General features: G+C 34.2%; 4 protein-coding genes and 1 long non-coding RNA gene across 5 annotated transcripts; 4 read left to right on the forward strand and 1 right to left on the reverse strand.

Moving 5' to 3' along the window:
- Positions 1–134: 134 nt before the first annotated feature.
- LOC103841286 (ras-related protein RABE1a) lies at positions 135–2851 on the reverse strand. The gene is made up of 9 exons (XM_009117809.3): positions 2603–2851; positions 2407–2523; positions 1756–1828; positions 1337–1437; positions 1152–1217; positions 874–971; positions 706–768; positions 527–619; positions 135–424 (listed from the first exon to the last, which is right to left on the reverse strand). Exons 2-9 carry the CDS (start codon positions 2477–2479, stop codon positions 341–343), a joined length of 651 nt encoding a protein of 216 aa, XP_009116057.1. The 5' UTR covers positions 2480–2523; positions 2603–2851; the 3' UTR covers positions 135–340.
- Positions 1301–1950, forward strand: LOC117128555. Its single transcript, XR_004451918.1, has 2 exons — positions 1301–1532; positions 1602–1950. It is a non-coding gene; the product is annotated as an uncharacterized LOC117128555 (long non-coding RNA).
- Positions 2852–5451: 2600 nt separating the features above from the next.
- Positions 5452–13350, forward strand: LOC103841287 (soluble inorganic pyrophosphatase 4). The gene is made up of 9 exons (XM_009117811.3): positions 5452–5689; positions 11280–11420; positions 11518–11546; positions 11829–11894; positions 11984–12091; positions 12461–12526; positions 12619–12739; positions 12878–12959; positions 13061–13350. Exons 2-9 carry the CDS (start codon positions 11282–11284, stop codon positions 13101–13103), a joined length of 654 nt encoding a protein of 217 aa, XP_009116059.2. The 5' UTR covers positions 5452–5689; positions 11280–11281; the 3' UTR covers positions 13104–13350.
- A 135-nt stretch (positions 13351–13485) lies between these two features.
- LOC103841288 lies at positions 13486–15308 on the forward strand. Its single transcript, XM_009117812.3, has 2 exons — positions 13486–14089; positions 15002–15308. Exons 1-2 carry the CDS (start codon positions 13539–13541, stop codon positions 15006–15008), a joined length of 558 nt encoding a protein of 185 aa, XP_009116060.1. The 5' UTR covers positions 13486–13538; the 3' UTR covers positions 15009–15308.
- Positions 15309–15656: 348 nt separating this feature from the next.
- On the forward strand, positions 15657–16317 carry LOC103841289 (histone H2B.8). Its single transcript, XM_009117813.3, has one exon. It carries the CDS (start codon positions 15743–15745, stop codon positions 16157–16159), a length of 417 nt encoding a protein of 138 aa, XP_009116061.1. The 5' UTR covers positions 15657–15742; the 3' UTR covers positions 16160–16317.
- The last annotated feature ends 2698 nt before the right edge of the window (positions 16318–19015 follow it).

A 19015-nucleotide genomic window follows, 5' to 3' on the forward strand; every position in this document is an offset into this window, starting at 1 on the left:
GTATCGACTCAGACTCGACGAGACTGATCCAATGCGAATCAAGGGAGAACTGAACATCATGTTTACATATTTTATTTTTGTAACTGACAGTGGTTTACATCTTTCTTAACATTCTTTTCATTCGTTCTGTCATGTATGTAAACAAACATTCGTTAAATGTATTTCAATGCCTGCAACAATGAGTAATCAAATATTTATAGCAGCTTTTTTAAGAGAGTAACATTGAAGATGTTTAAAAGAATACGTAGAAAACAACACCATCCCGTATGGAAAAGCATTGAAGATTTTTCACTCTTTTTAAGGCGAAAAAATATCATGTTTGTATCTTCGACCGGATTCTCTACGAACCGCAACATGCTGATTTCTGAGTAGCTTGCGACGTCCCTGCACCTTGGTCGGATTGGTTGATTCTGATTGTTTGTGGCTACAAAACAATGATAAGAAACCCAGACAGCGTTTTAAAGGTTTGATACTCTAATTGCAATGCATGGATGAGAATGAAAATAGTTCTCAAGTATAAACGAACCTCAGCCCTTGCATCGGTATCTGCGAGTCTTTGCTTAATGTCTTTACCTATTGAAAAGAAAACTTCCTCAACGTTTAAGTTCGTCTTGGCACTCTGCAAGACCAAACTCATCTAACGTTAGCCAATAATAAGAATGACATTTTCCTATACGCATAACAAAACCTAGAACTACAACGTACAGTCTCGAAGAACTTGATTCCGTATTCATCTGCAAGAGCTTGTCCCTTAGCTTTTGGCACAGCCTGGAAATACAAAACACACAACAAATCAGTGTGTTGGATAAACAAATCACGTAATAAATAAGCAGAAAGATATATGGGAACGGTAAGAGAGAGAGAGAGAGAGACTCTTTTGCTTTCATCCATATCTGCCTTGTTCCCCACGAGAATCTTGTTGACATTATCAGAAGCGTGCTGCTCAATGTTACGGATCCAGTTCCTGATGTCTGGAATTGAAGAAAACAAATGACAAGAAAAATAACATATAAGTTTATTAGAAAATACTAACAATGCTTACGGATGGAATAATATATACTTTCTTGCGAAGGATTGTTAGTTGCAATGAGGCCTAGAAGCTAGAATTTAAACAACGTTAAACTGTAGTAAGAAGTAAAGAGAAAACTTACTGTTGAAAGATGATTCATCGGTGACATCATACACAAGCAAAATGCCCATGGCTCCACGGTAGTACGCTGCAATAAGAAGAAACCACTTAGTTGAGTAGTATTCCACGTTCCCACTATAGTGAAGAAGGAAAGGATGCGTATGAATAACAGTAAGAGAAAAAGAAAAGCAAAAATCGAAGAGATACCAGTTGTGATAGTCCGGAACCGCTCCTGTCCTGCAGTATCCCAGATTTGCAGCTTAATTCTCTTCCCATCCAGCTCAATAGTCCGTATCTTGAAATCAATTCTGTCACAACAAAATTTTATATTGAGTGAGAAGGGAACAAGACAATGATATGCCCTGGAGGGAAAGCCGACTGATGACAATAGAATTCAAATCAAGTGAAGACTCTGTTGTGTTCGGAGTGTTTCTATTGTCTCTATAGTATAAATACTTCACAAATGTAATAGGGAGAGTTATCAATTGGTTTGATCAACTTGGGAGGATAGCTATTAGCTCGTGAGAGATTGTTGGTGGTGATTTACAGTAATACGTGGATCTTAACAGACAAGTACACAAAGCACTTGAGAGAAAAGCATCATGTAATAAAGAGATCATGCTTACCCAATTGTTGTAATGAAACTGGTGGTAAAGGAGCCATCTGAAAAACGCAAGAGGAGGCAACTCTTACCCACACCTGGTGTACATGAAAGAAGATAGAGGAAGAAGTTAGATCAAGCAAAAGACCTTTGAATGTGGTTACACACGTACAAAGTTTAATACTATCATAAACCATTTGTCACCCAAAACATCCACCCCGAAAGTTCATTTACATCACTATTGTCATTCGTCTTGACATTCTCCAGCATATAATACGAAACTAAGAAGAGGCCGTATGATGAACATCAAATGCTCCTCACAACTCTAAAATCAACCAACATACTACGCTGATGAAATTCAAATCTGAGTAACTGAGACAGGACCTCGTGTGCTTAATGGAATATCGAAAAACTCAAATAACTAATGCATCCACCCTTCATACAAAGCTTATATGAAACTAAGAGGAGTCGTATGATGAACATCAAATGGCTCCTCACAGGAGGTTCTCTAAAGTCAACACACTACGCTGATGAAACTCAGATATAAAATCACAGCATGCCTAATTGAAGATCGAAAACCTCAAATGACTAATGCGTCCATCGATCCTTCACACAAATTCACGAGACTCGCGGAACGAACGCAGTATTACGACGATCTGGAATTGAGGAAACCTACCGCTGTCTCCGATCAAGAGTAGTTTAATGAGGTAATCGTAATCAGCGCGAGCTCTAGCAGGAGGAGCAGCCATTGCGTGGATCACAATATCAAGTAATAGCGTCTAGAAACGAATCACTGGTAATGCAAAAACAATCGATGTTACAAACAAACTAAAATACTGAGAGGAAGAGAGTGAGAGATTCAGGAGAAGTACCGGATCTGCTCCGGGGAGATGAATCTTCAGGACGGAGGTAGAGAGAGTAACCGGCCGGCCGTTGAGTTGTTTTTTTCCTCCCGATCGGATTTTCGAAGATTCAGAATGTTATTTTTGTGCTCTTTTGAGAGAAGAGTCAGAAGGAGAGGGAATGGATCTGGACCGTTGGATCTTGATCGTGATGGAAGATCTGAGTTGGGCGGGCGCGTGGTTTTCGGTTTTTGGTTAAATTGTGATGATACCCCCCCCCCCCCCCCCCAAATTATTAATACGCCGCCGTTTGGTAGCTTTCGAATAGCAGGCCTTGGGCCGGTCATTTAACTTCACGGATCCAACCCAACATAATTGACGGAAATGTTTTTTATATGTAACTAACTTATGTGTTACGAATCAACTTGTGTGTTGCGAGCTTGATATCTACTGACGTAACTTTTGTATCAAAGCATAAAAAAACTAGAGATAATTTTAACTTAGCATTTTGATCAGTTTGTCAAATGTTCATAGTTTATACCGTTCAGCAACACTTGCGTTTCAACTTTTAAACTTAGCCCCATATCTATGATCACTGCATGACCCGTTTGGTGCCAAATTTTCATCGCCTGTCACTTTGATGATCAGGATCTACTTAGTAATTAACAAGCCAAATAATGACACTTTAATACCACCAAACACAAGTATATAAATCAAACATAAAAGCATGTGGACATAATATATATATTGTTATTGATCTCACAAAATCACATGAATATCACACCACACCAGTATCATTACATCATCTGTATTGGAATAATGAAATAATATAAACTAATCCTGGGAGACAAGACAGGGTATCGGTTTGTGGCTCTTGTGACCAGTGCCGTGCGAAGGTTTTTGGAGACCCGAGGCGAGTTAAATTTTTTTTTACATGATATCTTTTTTGAAAATAGTTCTATTTAAATTTGAATTATATAATTTTTTTTTTTTGAAAAAAACATATAAACATAACACTAAAAAAATTTGATTTATTACCTAAACATTTTCTAAATTTTCTGCACCAGACTTTTATAAACTAAAAAATAAAATAATGATCAAAAGTAGGAATTTGTAATATAAAAACAAAAATACAAATTTGGAATTGAAATGTTGATCGCTGTTAAAAAGCTAAATCTTAGCGTTTAAATTAAATACAATAAACTGTATATTCAAAATATTATAATTTGTGAATCAAATTCTATAAATATTTTAAATAAATCTAACTCATAACATATACAAAGATAAAATATGTACAGTTAATTATAAGTAGAATCTTTATAGTTTTACATAAAAGTAAAATTGATCATAAATTAGTTTTTTTTTAAAACAGAAGTCGAATTTAAAATCAAATAGAAATAAAAATCTAACTAAAAGAATACATTAACTACCATGTAATTTTTTTTTTTGTAATTAAGGGCTCTTAAAATTTTACAAAATTTGGGGGCCATAGGCAAATGTCTTTTTCATTAAACTGTAAGCACGGCTCTGCTTGTGACTTTTGGTTACTTCTACTTCTGCGCACGTAGAAGGTGGCGATTAAGATCTTCAAAGTTCGATTCGATCCCTTCACTAGTATATTGGAATAAAAAGTAAATTGAAAAAGGAGAATCCTCCAAGCAACTCCAAGTTGACGCAAAGGTGAAAAGTGTGGCGACTGACAAACTGGTAAGATATCATATATTGGACTTTATTTTGTCTTCGGTGTTAAGGAAATAATAATAATCAACCAAGGAATAAAAGCGTAGACAAGAATATTCCTACAATGATCCAACGTAGCATCTGCATGGAGCATTCGTCACTCAACCCCATCCACCAATCATCCCCTGTGGACAGGTCCACAACTACACTTTCTCACATCCACTAAGAGTTTTGTCTTCTCGAAATACATGATCAACTTTCCTTTTTTAAATGGATACGAAGAGTGTCTCAATTGACATTAAAGGAAAGTTAATAATCAACATCTCTTTTTAGTTTTTAGAGTTAACAAAAAGAAAGTTTAATCAATCATATAATCCCAGATTTGTTTTGAATGTAGATTGCATTGCAATTATTACGCGTTATGTTATGTGACTGTTTCATTAAACTATACCTTACCCGCTCTGTAGCAAAAAATAATAATAGGATTATCCAGCTTTTTACTAAAAAAAAAGGCAAATCCATATTACATCCCACACGACAGACACCGACAAGCATTAGTAAATAAAAATGGAATTTATTTGGACCGCATATGTATATTAGTGGGAGTACTTTGATTTTAAAAAGTGATCACAAATCATAGTACCATTTCAGTGTTGATCCAGTAATCCTAAATGTTTATATGGTTATGAATATTAGATGACAAAGAGACAAATGTATATATAATAATATCTCAAATTTGTCTATACAGAGTCTAATTGATGAGGGTGAGTGATTTTCTTATCCTAATAAGTTACAAAACTACATGCGATCAATAGCAACATCTTTTTGGATAATGTTTTATCAAGAAAAGGAAAACGAATATTCACTTGAAAGATTATATATCCTTTTTTCATTTAATTACCGTACGTAATCCACCGACAAATGAATTGCCCTGTCATAAACACAAACTCGAAGTTTCGGTGCACTCGCTAACACCGGATCTCGCTCCCTCTCCTCCAGCATATTCTCCAATCAACTGTAGGTAACGGAGACTTAACGTGGACTCTTCGCAATACGAATTTGGGATCACGTTAAACGTGTAGCAGACCTTACCCTGACCCCACGGCCGTTAGGAACTCCGTCTATATCTCTCTCTCAGTTAATCCAATAATATGTTAACACGTATACACTTTCGGGTTATAGAGATATTCGTCTCGATTTAATTTCCAAAATTAAAGAGATCTTTTTAAATATAATAAAGCTTTTTTAATTAATTTTACTCGTTTCTTTAAGGAGTCTTCAAATAGCAGCGGGAACGCGTATAGTTACAGCTACATTCTCCTTTAGCTTTCCTTCTCTCCATCGGTGCTTCTTGAGTTTGTTCTTCTCGAGATCTGTGCCTCCGTGTTTCTTCTTCGTCCGAAACTTTTGTTCCGGAGGTTTTATCGATTCGCTCAGGTACGGATTCACCGAGCGACTAACGTTTGTCAATTACTGTATATTTATTCAACCTTGTAGATCTGAGTTGAGTTTCGAACTTTCGATTGATTCACTTTGATATACTGAAACTCTATAATGGTAAAACGTTGGCTCGTTTCTCACTAAGTCCATTGCCGAGTTTGTGAACATGATTCAAGAGAGAGAGAGAGAGTGCCCTGTTTTTTACTTTTTAATATAAAAATCGAGAACGGTTTCGTCGGTAGATACATTTAAGGAACCATGAACCACTCCAAAACAAAGTATAAGCGTTTCTTTGGACGTTTCTGTAACTTTTTCTTTATAATATCTTGGTATCTAGGTGTGTCTCTGTGTCAAGGCATTGCGTTTTGTATTCAGTTGTAGATATCTATATTATTAAAACTGAAGTACACTTTAGTAATGTTTGGAAACATGAATAGTACTATAACTGAAAATTGTTTGGAAACGAAGATAGCAGTACTACATTAATTGTATTTCCATATTTCACTCATATTAATTATATTGTCTTAACAATATTTCACATCATTAATTATATTACCATAATAATAATAGTGTAGATTTTATTTAGTAGTTAATCAATATTAGTTTTGTGTCAATTATAAAATCAAAAAAGTAAAATAACTGAGTTTTGTATAAGGTTAAGCGTTTGTTTTAATTTGTTTTACTATAACATTTTTTTTTTCAATCAGTGAAAAATTACGTAGCCAAAAACATAATTCAAAAACATGTTTAGTGAATAAAATCATAACTTAAATCAAAATAATAAAAATGAATTACATTCATTGTCACTTAATTTTTCACTCAATATAATTGCTTACTAAATAAAAAAAACTCTTTCAGTTTCACTTAATTTAGCAAAACACATAAAAAATATCATTTATATTAGTTTATAAAATCAGTTAGGCATGAACACTAAATATCCACTTAGGTACGAGTCGTTCCTTTCGGGTATCGTTTTATTTTGTTTTAAAATTACTCACTCCTTGAATATTATAAATTTATGTGTAGGTTTTGAGTTGAATCCTTTTGAGTCTGGATGAGTTTGGTTCTGATGTATATGACCCTAAAATATCTAAATAACCAATGTATTTGAAACGGGTTTGGATATTTGTACCAAAAATAACCATATTATCTGATTCGATCCGGATCTTTTGAATACAATTAGTTATATTACGACATATCTAAAATATAAAACACTAATTATGAAAAACAAATATTAATGTATAAAAATATAAGTATAGTTTTATTTTAGTAATTTCATTAATTATATTACTTTAACAATATATCACATCATTAATTATATTTACCGTAAAAGTAATAATGTAGATTTTTATTTATTAGTTAATCAATATTAACTTTGTGCAATTATAAAAAAAAAATAAAAATGTAAGATAACCGAGTTTTGCATATGGTTAATAGTTTGGTTTAATATGTTTTACTAAAACTTTCTTTTGTCTTAGTTCCAATTGGTGAAAAATTACATAGCAAAACACATAATTCAAAGGCATAGTTTATATGAACAAGATAATAATTTAAATCAAAATAATTAAAAAGTATTACATTTATTATCACTTAATGTTTCACTTCATATAACTATTTTATTAAATAAAAAATTCTTTCTATTTTTCTTATTTTTGCCAAATATATAGAAAGAGTTTCCTTTTTAATCTATTTGCAAAATCAGTTAAGTATGGACATTCGGATACTCATTGAGGTACAAGTTGTTTCTTTCGGGATTAATTTTTTTGGATTTTTAAATTAGGCGCCACTTGGATATTATAAATTTATGTATGATGCTTGAGTTGGATCCTCTCGGGTCTGAATGATTTTGATTTTGATGTGTAGAAATATAAAAATATTTAATTAACCAATGTATCTGAAAAGAGTGTATATTTGTACCAAAAATAATCTTATTACCCGATTCAATCCAAATATTTTGAATACAATTAGTTATACGACGACACATCTTAAATATATAACACTAATGATAAAATAACAAATAATTTATAAAAGTGTCTATATTATTAAAACTGAAGTACACTTTAGTAATGTTTGGAAACATGAATAGTACTATAACTGAAAATTGTTTGGAAACGAAGATAGCAGTACTACATTAATTGTATTTCCATATTTCACTCATATTAATTATATTGTCTTAACAATATTTCACATCATTAATTATATTACCATAATAATAATAGTGTAGATTTTATTTAGTAGTTAATCAATATTAGTTTTGTGTCAATTATAAAATCAAAAAAGTAAAATAACTGAGTTTTGTATAAGGTTAAGCGTTTGTTTTAATTTGTTTTACTATAACATTTTTTTTTTCAATCAGTGAAAAATTACGTAGCCAAAAACATAATTCAAAAACATGTTTAGTGAATAAAATCATAACTTAAATCAAAATAATAAAAATGAATTACATTCATTGTCACTTAATTTTTCACTCAATATAATTGCTTACTAAATAAAAAAAACTCTTTCAGTTTCACTTAATTTAGCAAAACACATAAAAAATATCATTTATATTAGTTTATAAAATCAGTTAGGCATGAACACTAAATATCCACTTAGGTACGAGTCGTTCCTTTCGGGTATCGTTTTATTTTGTTTTAAAATTACTCACTCCTTGAATATTATAAATTTATGTGTAGGTTTTGAGTTGAATCCTTTTGAGTCTGGATGAGTTTGGTTCTGATGTATATGACCCTAAAATATCTAAATAACCAATGTATTTGAAACGGGTTTGGATATTTGTACCAAAAATAACCATATTATCTGATTCGATCCGGATCTTTTGAATACAATTAGTTATATTACGACATATCTAAAATATAAAACACTAATTATGAAAAACAAATATTAATGTATAAAAATATAAGTATAGTTTTATTTTAGTAATTTCATTAATTATATTACTTTAACAATATATCACATCATTAATTATATTTACCGTAAAAGTAATAATGTAGATTTTTATTTATTAGTTAATCAATATTAACTTTGTGCAATTATAAAAAAAAAATAAAAATGTAAGATAACCGAGTTTTGCATATGGTTAATAGTTTGGTTTAATATGTTTTACTAAAACTTTCTTTTGTCTTAGTTCCAATTGGTGAAAAATTACATAGCAAAACACATAATTCAAAGGCATAGTTTATATGAACAAGATAATAATTTAAATCAAAATAATTAAAAAGTATTACATTTATTATCACTTAATGTTTCACTTCATATAACTATTTTATTAAATAAAAAATTCTTTCTATTTTTCTTATTTTTGCCAAATATATAGAAAGAGTTTCCTTTTTAATCTATTTGCAAAATCAGTTAAGTATGGACATTCGGATACTCATTGAGGTACAAGTTGTTTCTTTCGGGATTAATTTTTTTGGATTTTTAAATTAGGCGCCACTTGGATATTATAAATTTATGTATGATGCTTGAGTTGGATCCTCTCGGGTCTGAATGATTTTGATTTTGATGTGTAGAAATATAAAAATATTTAATTAACCAATGTATCTGAAAAGAGTGTATATTTGTACCAAAAATAATCTTATTACCCGATTCAATCCAAATATTTTGAATACAATTAGTTATACGACGACACATCTTAAATATATAACACTAATGATAAAATAACAAATAATTTATAAAAGTGTAAAAATTAACACCCGCACGGACGTGCGGGTCAATCTCTAGTCTATCTTATTAAAACTGAAGTACAAAATGAGATTGTTTGGAAACATGTATATGAGTTTAAAAAATAAGAGTGTTTAGTAATATGGATTGTAGTCTTTTAAAAAAATATTACTTTTGTTTGGAAATAAAAATAGTAGTATTTAGCAAAAAAGTAATGGGCTTATGTTATTAAGAAAAATTGAAAGTCCTTCATATTATAAGAAATTATCTATTTGGGTCAGTTTTAAAATGAGTCAAATCATTTAAACTTTTTTTCAAAACTAACCATAAAACAAAATTTAAACTTTATATACATATTTCAAATCAAAATAATAATTCAAAATTGATTTACATCATAAATTAATTGAAAAATATACATATATTCAAAAATGAATTTTTACTAAACTCTTTTTCAATGACCATTACTTTTGTTTGAAAACAAGGATAGTATTATTAAGCAAAAATGTAATGGGCTTATGTTATTAAGAAAAATTGAAAGTCCATCATATTATAAGAAACTATCTATTTGAGCCAGTTTTAAAATGAGTCAATCTAATTGCCTAAAACTTTTTTTTCTAAACTAACCATAAAACAAAATTTAAACTTTATATACATATTTCAAATCAAAATAATAATTCAAAATTGATTTATATCATAAATTGATTGAAAAATATACATATATTCAAAAATGAATTTTTACTAAACTATTTTTCAATAACCATTATAAAAAATGTTGTCAACATATATATAAGAAAAATACAATACGAAGCCCAATTTGAAATACCAATTCAAATTATGGTTTTTATATTTCATATTAAGTTTTAAAAATATAATATATGTAATTATTTATATGATGGTACATATAAAATACGATTAATTATATGATGACAATATACGATACATAATAATGACTAGGGATGGACTTTCGGTTACCCATACGAGTTTGGTTCTGATCGATTTGCATTTCAGATTTCCGGGGTCAAAGATTTCAGCCCTATTAGGATGTTTCTAAATTTTGGTTTGAGTGTGATTCAGACCTTTGCGGGTTTGGTTCGAGTTTGGATCCATTTAAATTATTTTTAAAATTTTAAATCATTATATATTTTAAATTTCTCAAAATCTATAAATAAAATAATATATTTCCTATAAATTTAAATAACATATGTCAGAATACCTAAGCTTAACATATCAATTGGCATTTAAAATTTTTGGATACAAAATCAATAAATATTTTAAGTATTTTTGGTGATTTGAGTATACCTTAACTATTTCAGATATTTACTTTTGACTATCTATATATATTTTCAAGTATTTAAACCAATTTAAAAGTATAATTCTTGATGTTTTATATACGTTAAATCTAAATATAATTAAATATATAAGTATCCGAATACTTCGGTTCGGATCAGATTTGGATCTCTAAATAATAAAACTTTGAATAATTTGAATATTTAATCAATTTATGTTCGGGTTTGGTACTATATTTTCGGATCGGTATCGAGTCTGTTCTTCGGATTCATTTTGCCAAACCCTAATAATTACATGAAAAACAAATATCAACATATTTTCAAAATATACATCCGTGCAGGCGCGCAGATTAAATATTAACATATTTTTTAAAATATTTTGCTATCAATTTTGGTTCGGGTTTGGTATTACACTTTCAGATCAAGATCGGTTTCGTTCTTCAGATTTTGATTTTTTTCAAGCACTAATATTAACATAAAAAATAAGTAGCAAAATATTTTTGAAAAATACACCCGCGCGGGTGCGCGGGTTAAAATCTAGTTTGGTATTATAGTTCATGAACATATATGCTATTGTGTCGCGTGACCAGATGCATATATTGATGGTTTTTCTGTTTTGGTATGTGTATTGTTTGCAGATATGGCGCCACCCATTGAGATTGCTGCTACCAAGAGCTATGCTGAGAAACAGGTTTCACTTCCTCTGCTTAATGAGAGGATTCTTTCGTCCATGACCCATAGATCGGTTGCTGCACACCCGTGGCATGATCTTGAGATAGGTATGCAGCTATTTAACGTAACGGTTCATTCTTTTGTACAGGTTCTTTGCTTCTAATACTAACAACTGTTTACTTTTTATTTTGCTTTGTTTTATAGGACCTGAAGCGCCAATAATCTTCAACTGTGTAAGTATATTTTGGCAACGTTCTTGATATTTTAGGTTGCAAAAAGCATAAGGATTGATAAGTTTTTTATTATCACAAAAAATAACTGGCATTTTGGGTATATGGGAGACGTTGCGCTTGTTCACTGATTCTATAGGAATGATCCTGAGATCAGGGTTTAGGCTGTTGAATGATATTAACTGATATCTATTGCCTGATTAGGAAACCTGTTTATGAGTTTAATCGTTGAGATGTTTCTTTGAGAATCATTAACAAAGCATGGTGAGGTATTATTTATTGCAGGTGGTTGAGATAGGAAAAGGGAGCAAGGTGAAGTATGAACTCGACAAAACTACGGGTCTCATCAAGGTATTAGCTTCATTGCAACAACTTTTGTTCACTGTCCTTTTCACTACTAGAGCCTGGCCATGGTTTAAAACATTACATATTGTTTTCAGGTTGACCGTATTCTTTACTCGTCTGTCGTGTACCCACACAACTATGGGTTCATTCCGCGTACCCTTTGTGAGGACAATGACCCTATTGATGTTCTTGTCATTATGCAGGTAATCTCTTCTTTTTTATCCCATGAAACGTTGAGAACTTGTATAATTTATCAAATAATGTTTTTATTGTTTCATATGTGCCTCTGTTAAGCTTCGAGGAGGCTCAGTAGCTCAGCGTTTAGCTATAGGCTCTCCTGTATGTAGCCTAGGACTTAATGTAATGTAGCAGAGTAGAGATGATGTTGCATCGGTTATAAACCATTTAGTGAGAGCTAGGCTTACATAGGTGTCTACTAATCAGTTTGGTCTGGTCAAACTGAGCTAGAAAAGCTGTTTGACAGCTTATATATGTAACAGTACACAGCTTCTTTTAGTCTGTCTTTTTTGACCATTAGAAAATACGTGAATCATGTTGTATTTGGTCTACAGGAACCAGTGATCCCTGGATGCTTTCTCCGGGCCAAAGCTATTGGTCTTATGCCAATGATTGATCAGGTTAAAAAAATAAACATCCTTCAATGTATGTGTGTCATCTTTTGTAAAACCATAATCTATTGAACGTAGATGCTGTTTTATGCTTTAAAAAGGGTGAGAAAGACGACAAGATCATTGCTGTGTGCGCTGACGATCCAGAGTATCGCCATTACAATGACATCAAAGAGCTTCCTCCTCATCGTCTGGCTGAGATCCGCCGTTTCTTTGAAGACTGTGAGTGTTCTTTCTTCATCTTCTTTCAACCTTTGGTTCTCTAGGGGATGGTATAAGATTAGGGGTGAATCAAAACTAAACCTGCCCATGACACATCCGTATATGAGACTCATACATACTCTTGGATTCCTGTCACAGATAAGAAAAACGAGAACAAAGAAGTAGCAGTTAACGACTTCCTTCCAGCAACCGCAGCCTACGAAGCAGTTCAGCATTCCATGTAAGCATTTTTATAAAGCTCACTGTTATATAGATCTCATATACAACGCAAAACATTGTTTCATAGAATAGCTAAATAATAACTCCTTTTGTGACATGTAGGGATCTCTATGCGGATTACGTCATGGAAACCTTGAGACGGTGATCTCTTTCACCACCACCCAAGCAAGCAATAAAGAAAGAACGTTTGCAAGTGCATTTTCACATTGTGTTTTGCTTGGCAAATGTGAAGTGTATACAAGAGTATAAATACTTACATATAATATGTTAGGATTCTCATTGGATATGTCCTTTTGTTGAATCCAGTAGATGATGCCGAAAAAACAAATTCAAAGAAACTAAGAACGTTGGTATTCTTTTACGGTTTTACCCATTTTGTTTGTTCTTTTTCACTTGTGTATCTTTTTACCCACGGTAAAATGTTTTCTTATTCTTCGTCGTTATTACCATTATACCCTTATCCTGTACGAAATTACCTATTTACCCCTTGTTTACATCTAAAACCCTTATCGACCCCTAAAACCACTCGACGAACAAGGAGGGAGGAGGAGGAAGAAGATCGATTCGCGATTCCGCAACCATGAGCTCCTTCAATGGAAGCAGCAATATGGACAACCTTCTACTCCAAACCCTACTTGGACGCCTCCAGATTCGTCCTCCTCTTCTCTCTCAATCCCTAGAGGACCTCCTCTTCAAACCCGACGACAGCGACGTCGACGACGACGGAGATGATCGGAGCAGTCTCGATCGGGAAGAAGCTAGGCTGGAGAAGGAGCTAATCCGCGTCATCGTCTCGGGTCGAGTCGATTCTCTGAAGCCGAACTCAGGGCAGGCGGTGACGGTTAACGAGCACCACATCTGCGTTGGGTTTCATGAGGATGAGGAATCGGATTATCGTGTGTGGGAGTGGCACGGGCATATCATGCTTTTTGATGAAGAGAATGGGTATACGCCGGAGTATATCTATGGGAATTACTTCGAGAGGTTGCCGGTGAAGCTGCCGAAGAAGAAGGAAGCGAAAGAGGAGGAGGATGAGGTTGAGAATTTGGGTCTGAGAGAGCTGATTGATGGTGGAGATGCTGCTGCTCGTGGTAGGGTTGTTCACAGGAACATCAACATCGGTTCCTCAAGGTTGGTTTCTCATGATTTTTACTGTTAGCTTGGTAATAAGACGGATACAAGTGTGGTTAGCTACCTACCTTTAATGTTATTTAAAAGTCTGATTCACTCTAGCTTCTTCAATAATTTTTTTTTGAAATTTTAAGACAGTAATTTCTGATAGAAGGACAAAAAAAATGGAAACTGGTAGTGTTTAGTCAGTTCCTAGAGCACATGTTTTGGTTACAGGAAAGTTCAATGTTTGGTTGTGGCCGTTGCATTTGGAATATGGTCATTTCACATATGATCAGTTAGTTCTTCTCATTTCATATAGAATGTTTGCAACTTTTCTTCACATTGCCTAGTTTATATCTGTGTATGGTTGCTTCCCAACTACGATCAAAACCCATGTTTCATATTCAAAGTCTGGCTTTGTTATTATTGCCTCCATGTCATTGCAAAGGTTGCGTTTTATTAATTGCTCTACTGCTGCTCCGCTTTGCTGACACACAATTTAGTGTTCACGGTATGAATAGTAAGACTTGGTATCCAAATCTTTTGCGTTCGCATACAGTTCACTATAGTTTCCAATGGTTTTTTCTTTTGCCAAGAAAACTCATTGACGATCTTGAGTACCATGTGGAAAATTATTAATTTCAATACTATATGATGTCCGTAGACGCCCAGATAGATATGCTTTGCCAAATTAAGTTCTAAGGCAATACACATTAGATTTTTGGTGTGATAATCTACTCTTAGAGTATTTGTAATGCTATGTTTATGTTATATGCACTTCATAATCACTTTCTTCCAAGTATCTGTTAGATTAAATTTTTGTCTTGTTTCACTTTAAATTCCAACTACACCTTGGTTAATTTTGAGTTTGGATATCAGAAAAAGATTGAATCAATAACTGCATTTTACATGATTCATGTGAATTGGCAGGGCCTAAGTGTTACTTTGATCGGCTTGGCTGTAGAGGTTACATTGCTCATGAAGATTTCAGATGTGTGGAGTGTGGACAACTGGGAACAACAAAACATAACGCTGTGGTGGGTTTACGGCCTCTGTTCTGTTCTATTTAAACCAGTTAACCCATGGGTGAATCAGTTCCTTTAAAAACAACCACCTGAAGGTGTTTCTGATCCAAATTTACAATACATGTTGATGAACAGAGCCAACAAAAATTACATGATAATGGTCATTAAACTTTTCCCTTGTTTTGTTTATTGTATGTTCTTGGCCTGATCAATCACTCATTTCCCAGTATTGATGCATCTGTTTTTTAACTTCAGCTCCGTTACAACTATGAAAATATGAATATGAATGTAGTGTGAAAAAAATGTATACTACTTCGTTTACCAAATCTAATAACGACAACAAATAAGGGCCCGGCCAGGTAATGGGTCCTAATAAAAAAAGTCCATCAGAATAGTTAAAAAGATAGAGCCCATAAGCTTAAGAAAAAGAAAGTTCAGAACTAAAAATTTGCCAGCCGTTGATTTAAACACTTCCGATTTTCGCCACGTCATCGATCCGCGTCAAGCAGAGAAAACCAATAAGAGTCAGCACAGGCTTCTATATAACAAATCTTCCCCTCCTTTACTTTTCAATCACAGACTCGCAGAACATTCGATCCTCTTTCAATCTCTACAAATTCTCATCTCTAAAAAAAAGTCATCGATAATGGCTCCCAAGGCGGCAGAGAAGAAACCGGCGGAGAAGAAGCCAGCAGAGAAGGCCCCGGCGGAGAAGCGACCAAAGGCGGAGAAGAAGATCTCGAAGGAAGGCGGAAGCGACAAGAAGAAGAAGAAGGCGAAGAAGAGCGTGGAGACGTACAAGATCTACATCTTCAAGGTCCTGAAGCAGGTTCATCCCGACATCGGAATCTCAGGGAAAGCGATGGGGATCATGAACAGTTTCATCAACGACATATTCGAGAAACTCGCCCAGGAATCGTCGAAGCTCGCGAGGTACAACAAGAAGCCGACGATTACGTCACGGGAGATCCAGACGGCGGTTAGGCTTGTGTTGCCAGGAGAGCTCGCGAAGCACGCCGTTTCTGAAGGGACGAAGGCGGTTACCAAATTCACAAGCACTTAGGGTTTCTTTTTTTTTTATCTTGAATCTGATTCGCATGTTTAGATATAAATGGGATTCTCTGTCTTGATCTTTGGTTCTGGATTGTATTCAATTAGTGATATGGTTGAATGAACAGTTTCTCGTGTTAATGAATTTGATGCGGTTTCTCTTTTGCTTGAAGTTATTGGATTTAATAAGCCTCAATTATTCAAAAATTCTTAGAATCATGGGTTAATTCTTCCAGTACGATCAGTTTCTTCTTCTTCATTTGTTTGCTTCCCTGGATCATGGAAGGGAATGCTAAACCTACTTTGATTAATTGCAAAATGTGTAACAAATTGATTTCGATATTGAGTACTAATACTGGATATGCGACAGTTAAGAATAATCATATCCCAAATTCCTTGCAAGTTGCAACAAAACAGAAACAGCCCTAGTCTTATGCGGAACGTATACATCACATAAAATGCATAGTAGAGCAATTGTGAAAGGACATCACATGTGTTAGTGTAGAATTCACCAGGCAATTCAGATCCGTGAAATCTCATATATTTTTTTTTAATGAAAACTAGTCTCAATGGCTGGAAGACTGGAAGTTGGTACGAATCAATGTAATGTTCTGCCTCTGATGTAAACAGTAGTGAAATGCTTGTATCTCTGCTTTTATACAGATGCAGTGTGGTTAACTAGTCTGTTTTCAGCCATTGTAAGCCGTCCGAGAGAAACATGGCAAATCTGTCGAGAAGCTGAGCGCGTCATCCTTCACCCTCGATTAGGAAAGTGAAAGAGATGCAAGAGCACACACAACTTGAAGAAGATAAAAAGAGTTGGCAAGAGGGAATCAGCACTTTTGGATTTGTATCATCTTTTGAATTGGTTGAATTGAAACGTTTCTATCAAACGAATATCAGGCAAGACCCCGTGATTTTCAGTCACGTATGTTTAAAGGTTATCGGATAAAGATGTGTAAACAAACAAACACAAAATCATGTCATACTACTGGGCTTTTAAGGCCCACGCATTAGTGTACACGTGTACATTTCTGATTCGTTTTCAATAAAATGGCCACGTCTTTCGCCTTAGATGTTGTTGTTTGACTTTTCTTCCGCTATAAAATGATGTTCGATCCACCGTTCTTCTTCTCAAATTAGCTTCTTTTTTTCTAATCTGTCGTCCTGGGTTTTTGGGAATCTCATTTTGGATACGGTCAAGATCCGATCGTGGTTTCGATGATCCGACTTTAATGTTTTCATGCTATAGGAAAAGAAGATACTAAGAGAGCCACGTCATCTCAGCCACGTCAGCAAGAGGAAGCAATTATATAGCTTGAGAAAACAGAAGTTAGGATCATCGAAAAAATATCAAGAAAGTTTGTTATCTTCTTCGCATCTTCTCTGGTTTGTTTCTCTGTGATTTTCCTAGAAAATCACCATGGATTCCTCATCCTTGCTTTTGAGTTGTTTCTACATGTAAACTCTTGGCAGGAGAGAGAGCGATTCTTTGTGTAATACATTGGATCGAATCATACGAGTTACTGTTCTTCTTCTACTTTCCCTGTTACGTTTTACTGTATCAAAGGTATCAGAGCCAGTCGAACCTCGGAATCAATGGCAGGCGTTGAGTTCCAAGTCTTCGAAGGTGTTTCCTGCGATTTGCGTCCTTGGATTTCAAAGTTGGAAGATCAATTTGCTTGTGATGACTACTCGGATATGAACAAATTAGCGTTAGCTGTGTATCTTCTTGGAGGTAAAGCAGAATCTTTTGTTCATCAACGAGAAGAAATCAAGTATTTTGAAACTTGGGACGAACTAAAGAGTAGCTTGATACGTATGTTTGGTGAACGAGATGATCCGGAACGGATCAGATTGCAGACGGAGAGGGACGTATCAACGCATAATTGGTTAGTGGCACTTAAGGTCAGGAAGGCCGATGTGATTCAAGAGATGACGATGCCTAATCCTGCTGTTTCAGAGTCGCAAGTTCAGTCCTTATCAGTTTCAGCGATTCACATACGAGATGAAAGTGATTTAACTACCAAGATGGAGTCGACTGGTTTGACTCTTGATGTAGATGTGAATTCAGAGGATCCAGAGCAGATTGAATCGCTAGTAAACGAGGTACCAATTTCTCTTTTGGAACCATGCCATAGGATAGGAAGATTGGAATATGTGTTTCTTGAGAACAAAAGCTTGCAATTACATGGAGATTTTGACAAACTGAGAGTTGATGAGTGGAAATCTCCAAGGGTAGAACACACATACGTTTTGGATGTTGACATGGGGGAAGAATTGATTCAAAAATCAGCAGATGCTGAGGCTGAGCTAGTTGCACACCACTTGTTTGATCTTTTGCTTCAAAGGGTTGGTTGTAAAAGGAAGCAACCGAGGTGTCACAAGAACTGGAAATTTAAGTATAAAATGGAGGACCTAGGGAGATTCCTGCCACAAAATGATCATTATACATCTATGAGAGTAAAGCACCAAACCTCCAACAGTCTATGTGCTAGTGATCATGTGGGATCATTGGAGAAAATGAGCACTTGTGGTCGTTGGAGAAGTCAACAACAGTCATGGTTCTTCAGTTCTGAAGCTCACGTTGAGAAAAAGATAGTACCCTTCTCAGACTTGGGGAAGAATCTCGTTCAGTACCAGTCTGATCCTACATGTCCCTATCCACCTATCCTCATTGATACGGTGATGGTTAAAGTGGCAGAGAGTTTAGCTCACTGGAGTAAACAGAAGTGCTCATGGTTGTTGTTCAAACTGAGATTGATGTTTCCTTTACAATGTGAAAAACTCAAGGCTGCTTGGGAAGAGGAATCAGGTACTAAGCAGAGCTACAGGGGAAATGAGAGTGAGCTTCTTCTCTTCGGAAACT

This window comes from Brassica rapa, chromosome A09 (assembly GCF_000309985.2).
Source record: "Brassica rapa cultivar Chiifu-401-42 chromosome A09, CAAS_Brap_v3.01, whole genome shotgun sequence".
NCBI classification, from domain to species: Eukaryota; Viridiplantae; Streptophyta; class Magnoliopsida; order Brassicales; family Brassicaceae; genus Brassica; species Brassica rapa.

Coding starts and splice junctions, on each gene's coding strand:
- LOC103841286 (XM_009117809.3), bottom strand. CDS start 2,479: ATGGCTGCTCCTCCTGCTAGAGCTCGCGCTGATTACGATTACCTCATT. Junction 1,829..2,406: donor ACTCTTGATCGGAGACAGCG/GTAGGTTTCCTC, acceptor CATGTACACCAG/GTGTGGGTAAGAGTTGCCTC. Junction 1,438..1,755: donor AGTTTCATTACAACAATTGG/GTAAGCATGATC, acceptor TTGTTGTGACAG/AATTGATTTCAAGATACGGA.
- LOC103841287 (XM_009117811.3), top strand. CDS start 11,282: ATGGCGCCACCCATTGAGATTGCTGCTACCAAGAGCTATGCTGAGAAA. Junction 11,421..11,517: donor GTGGCATGATCTTGAGATAG/GTATGCAGCTAT, acceptor TTTGTTTTATAG/GACCTGAAGCGCCAATAATC. Junction 12,527..12,618: donor TTATGCCAATGATTGATCAG/GTTAAAAAAATA, acceptor TGCTTTAAAAAG/GGTGAGAAAGACGACAAGAT.
- LOC103841288 (XM_009117812.3), top strand. CDS start 13,539: ATGAGCTCCTTCAATGGAAGCAGCAATATGGACAACCTTCTACTCCAA.
- LOC103841289 (XM_009117813.3), top strand. CDS start 15,743: ATGGCTCCCAAGGCGGCAGAGAAGAAACCGGCGGAGAAGAAGCCAGCA.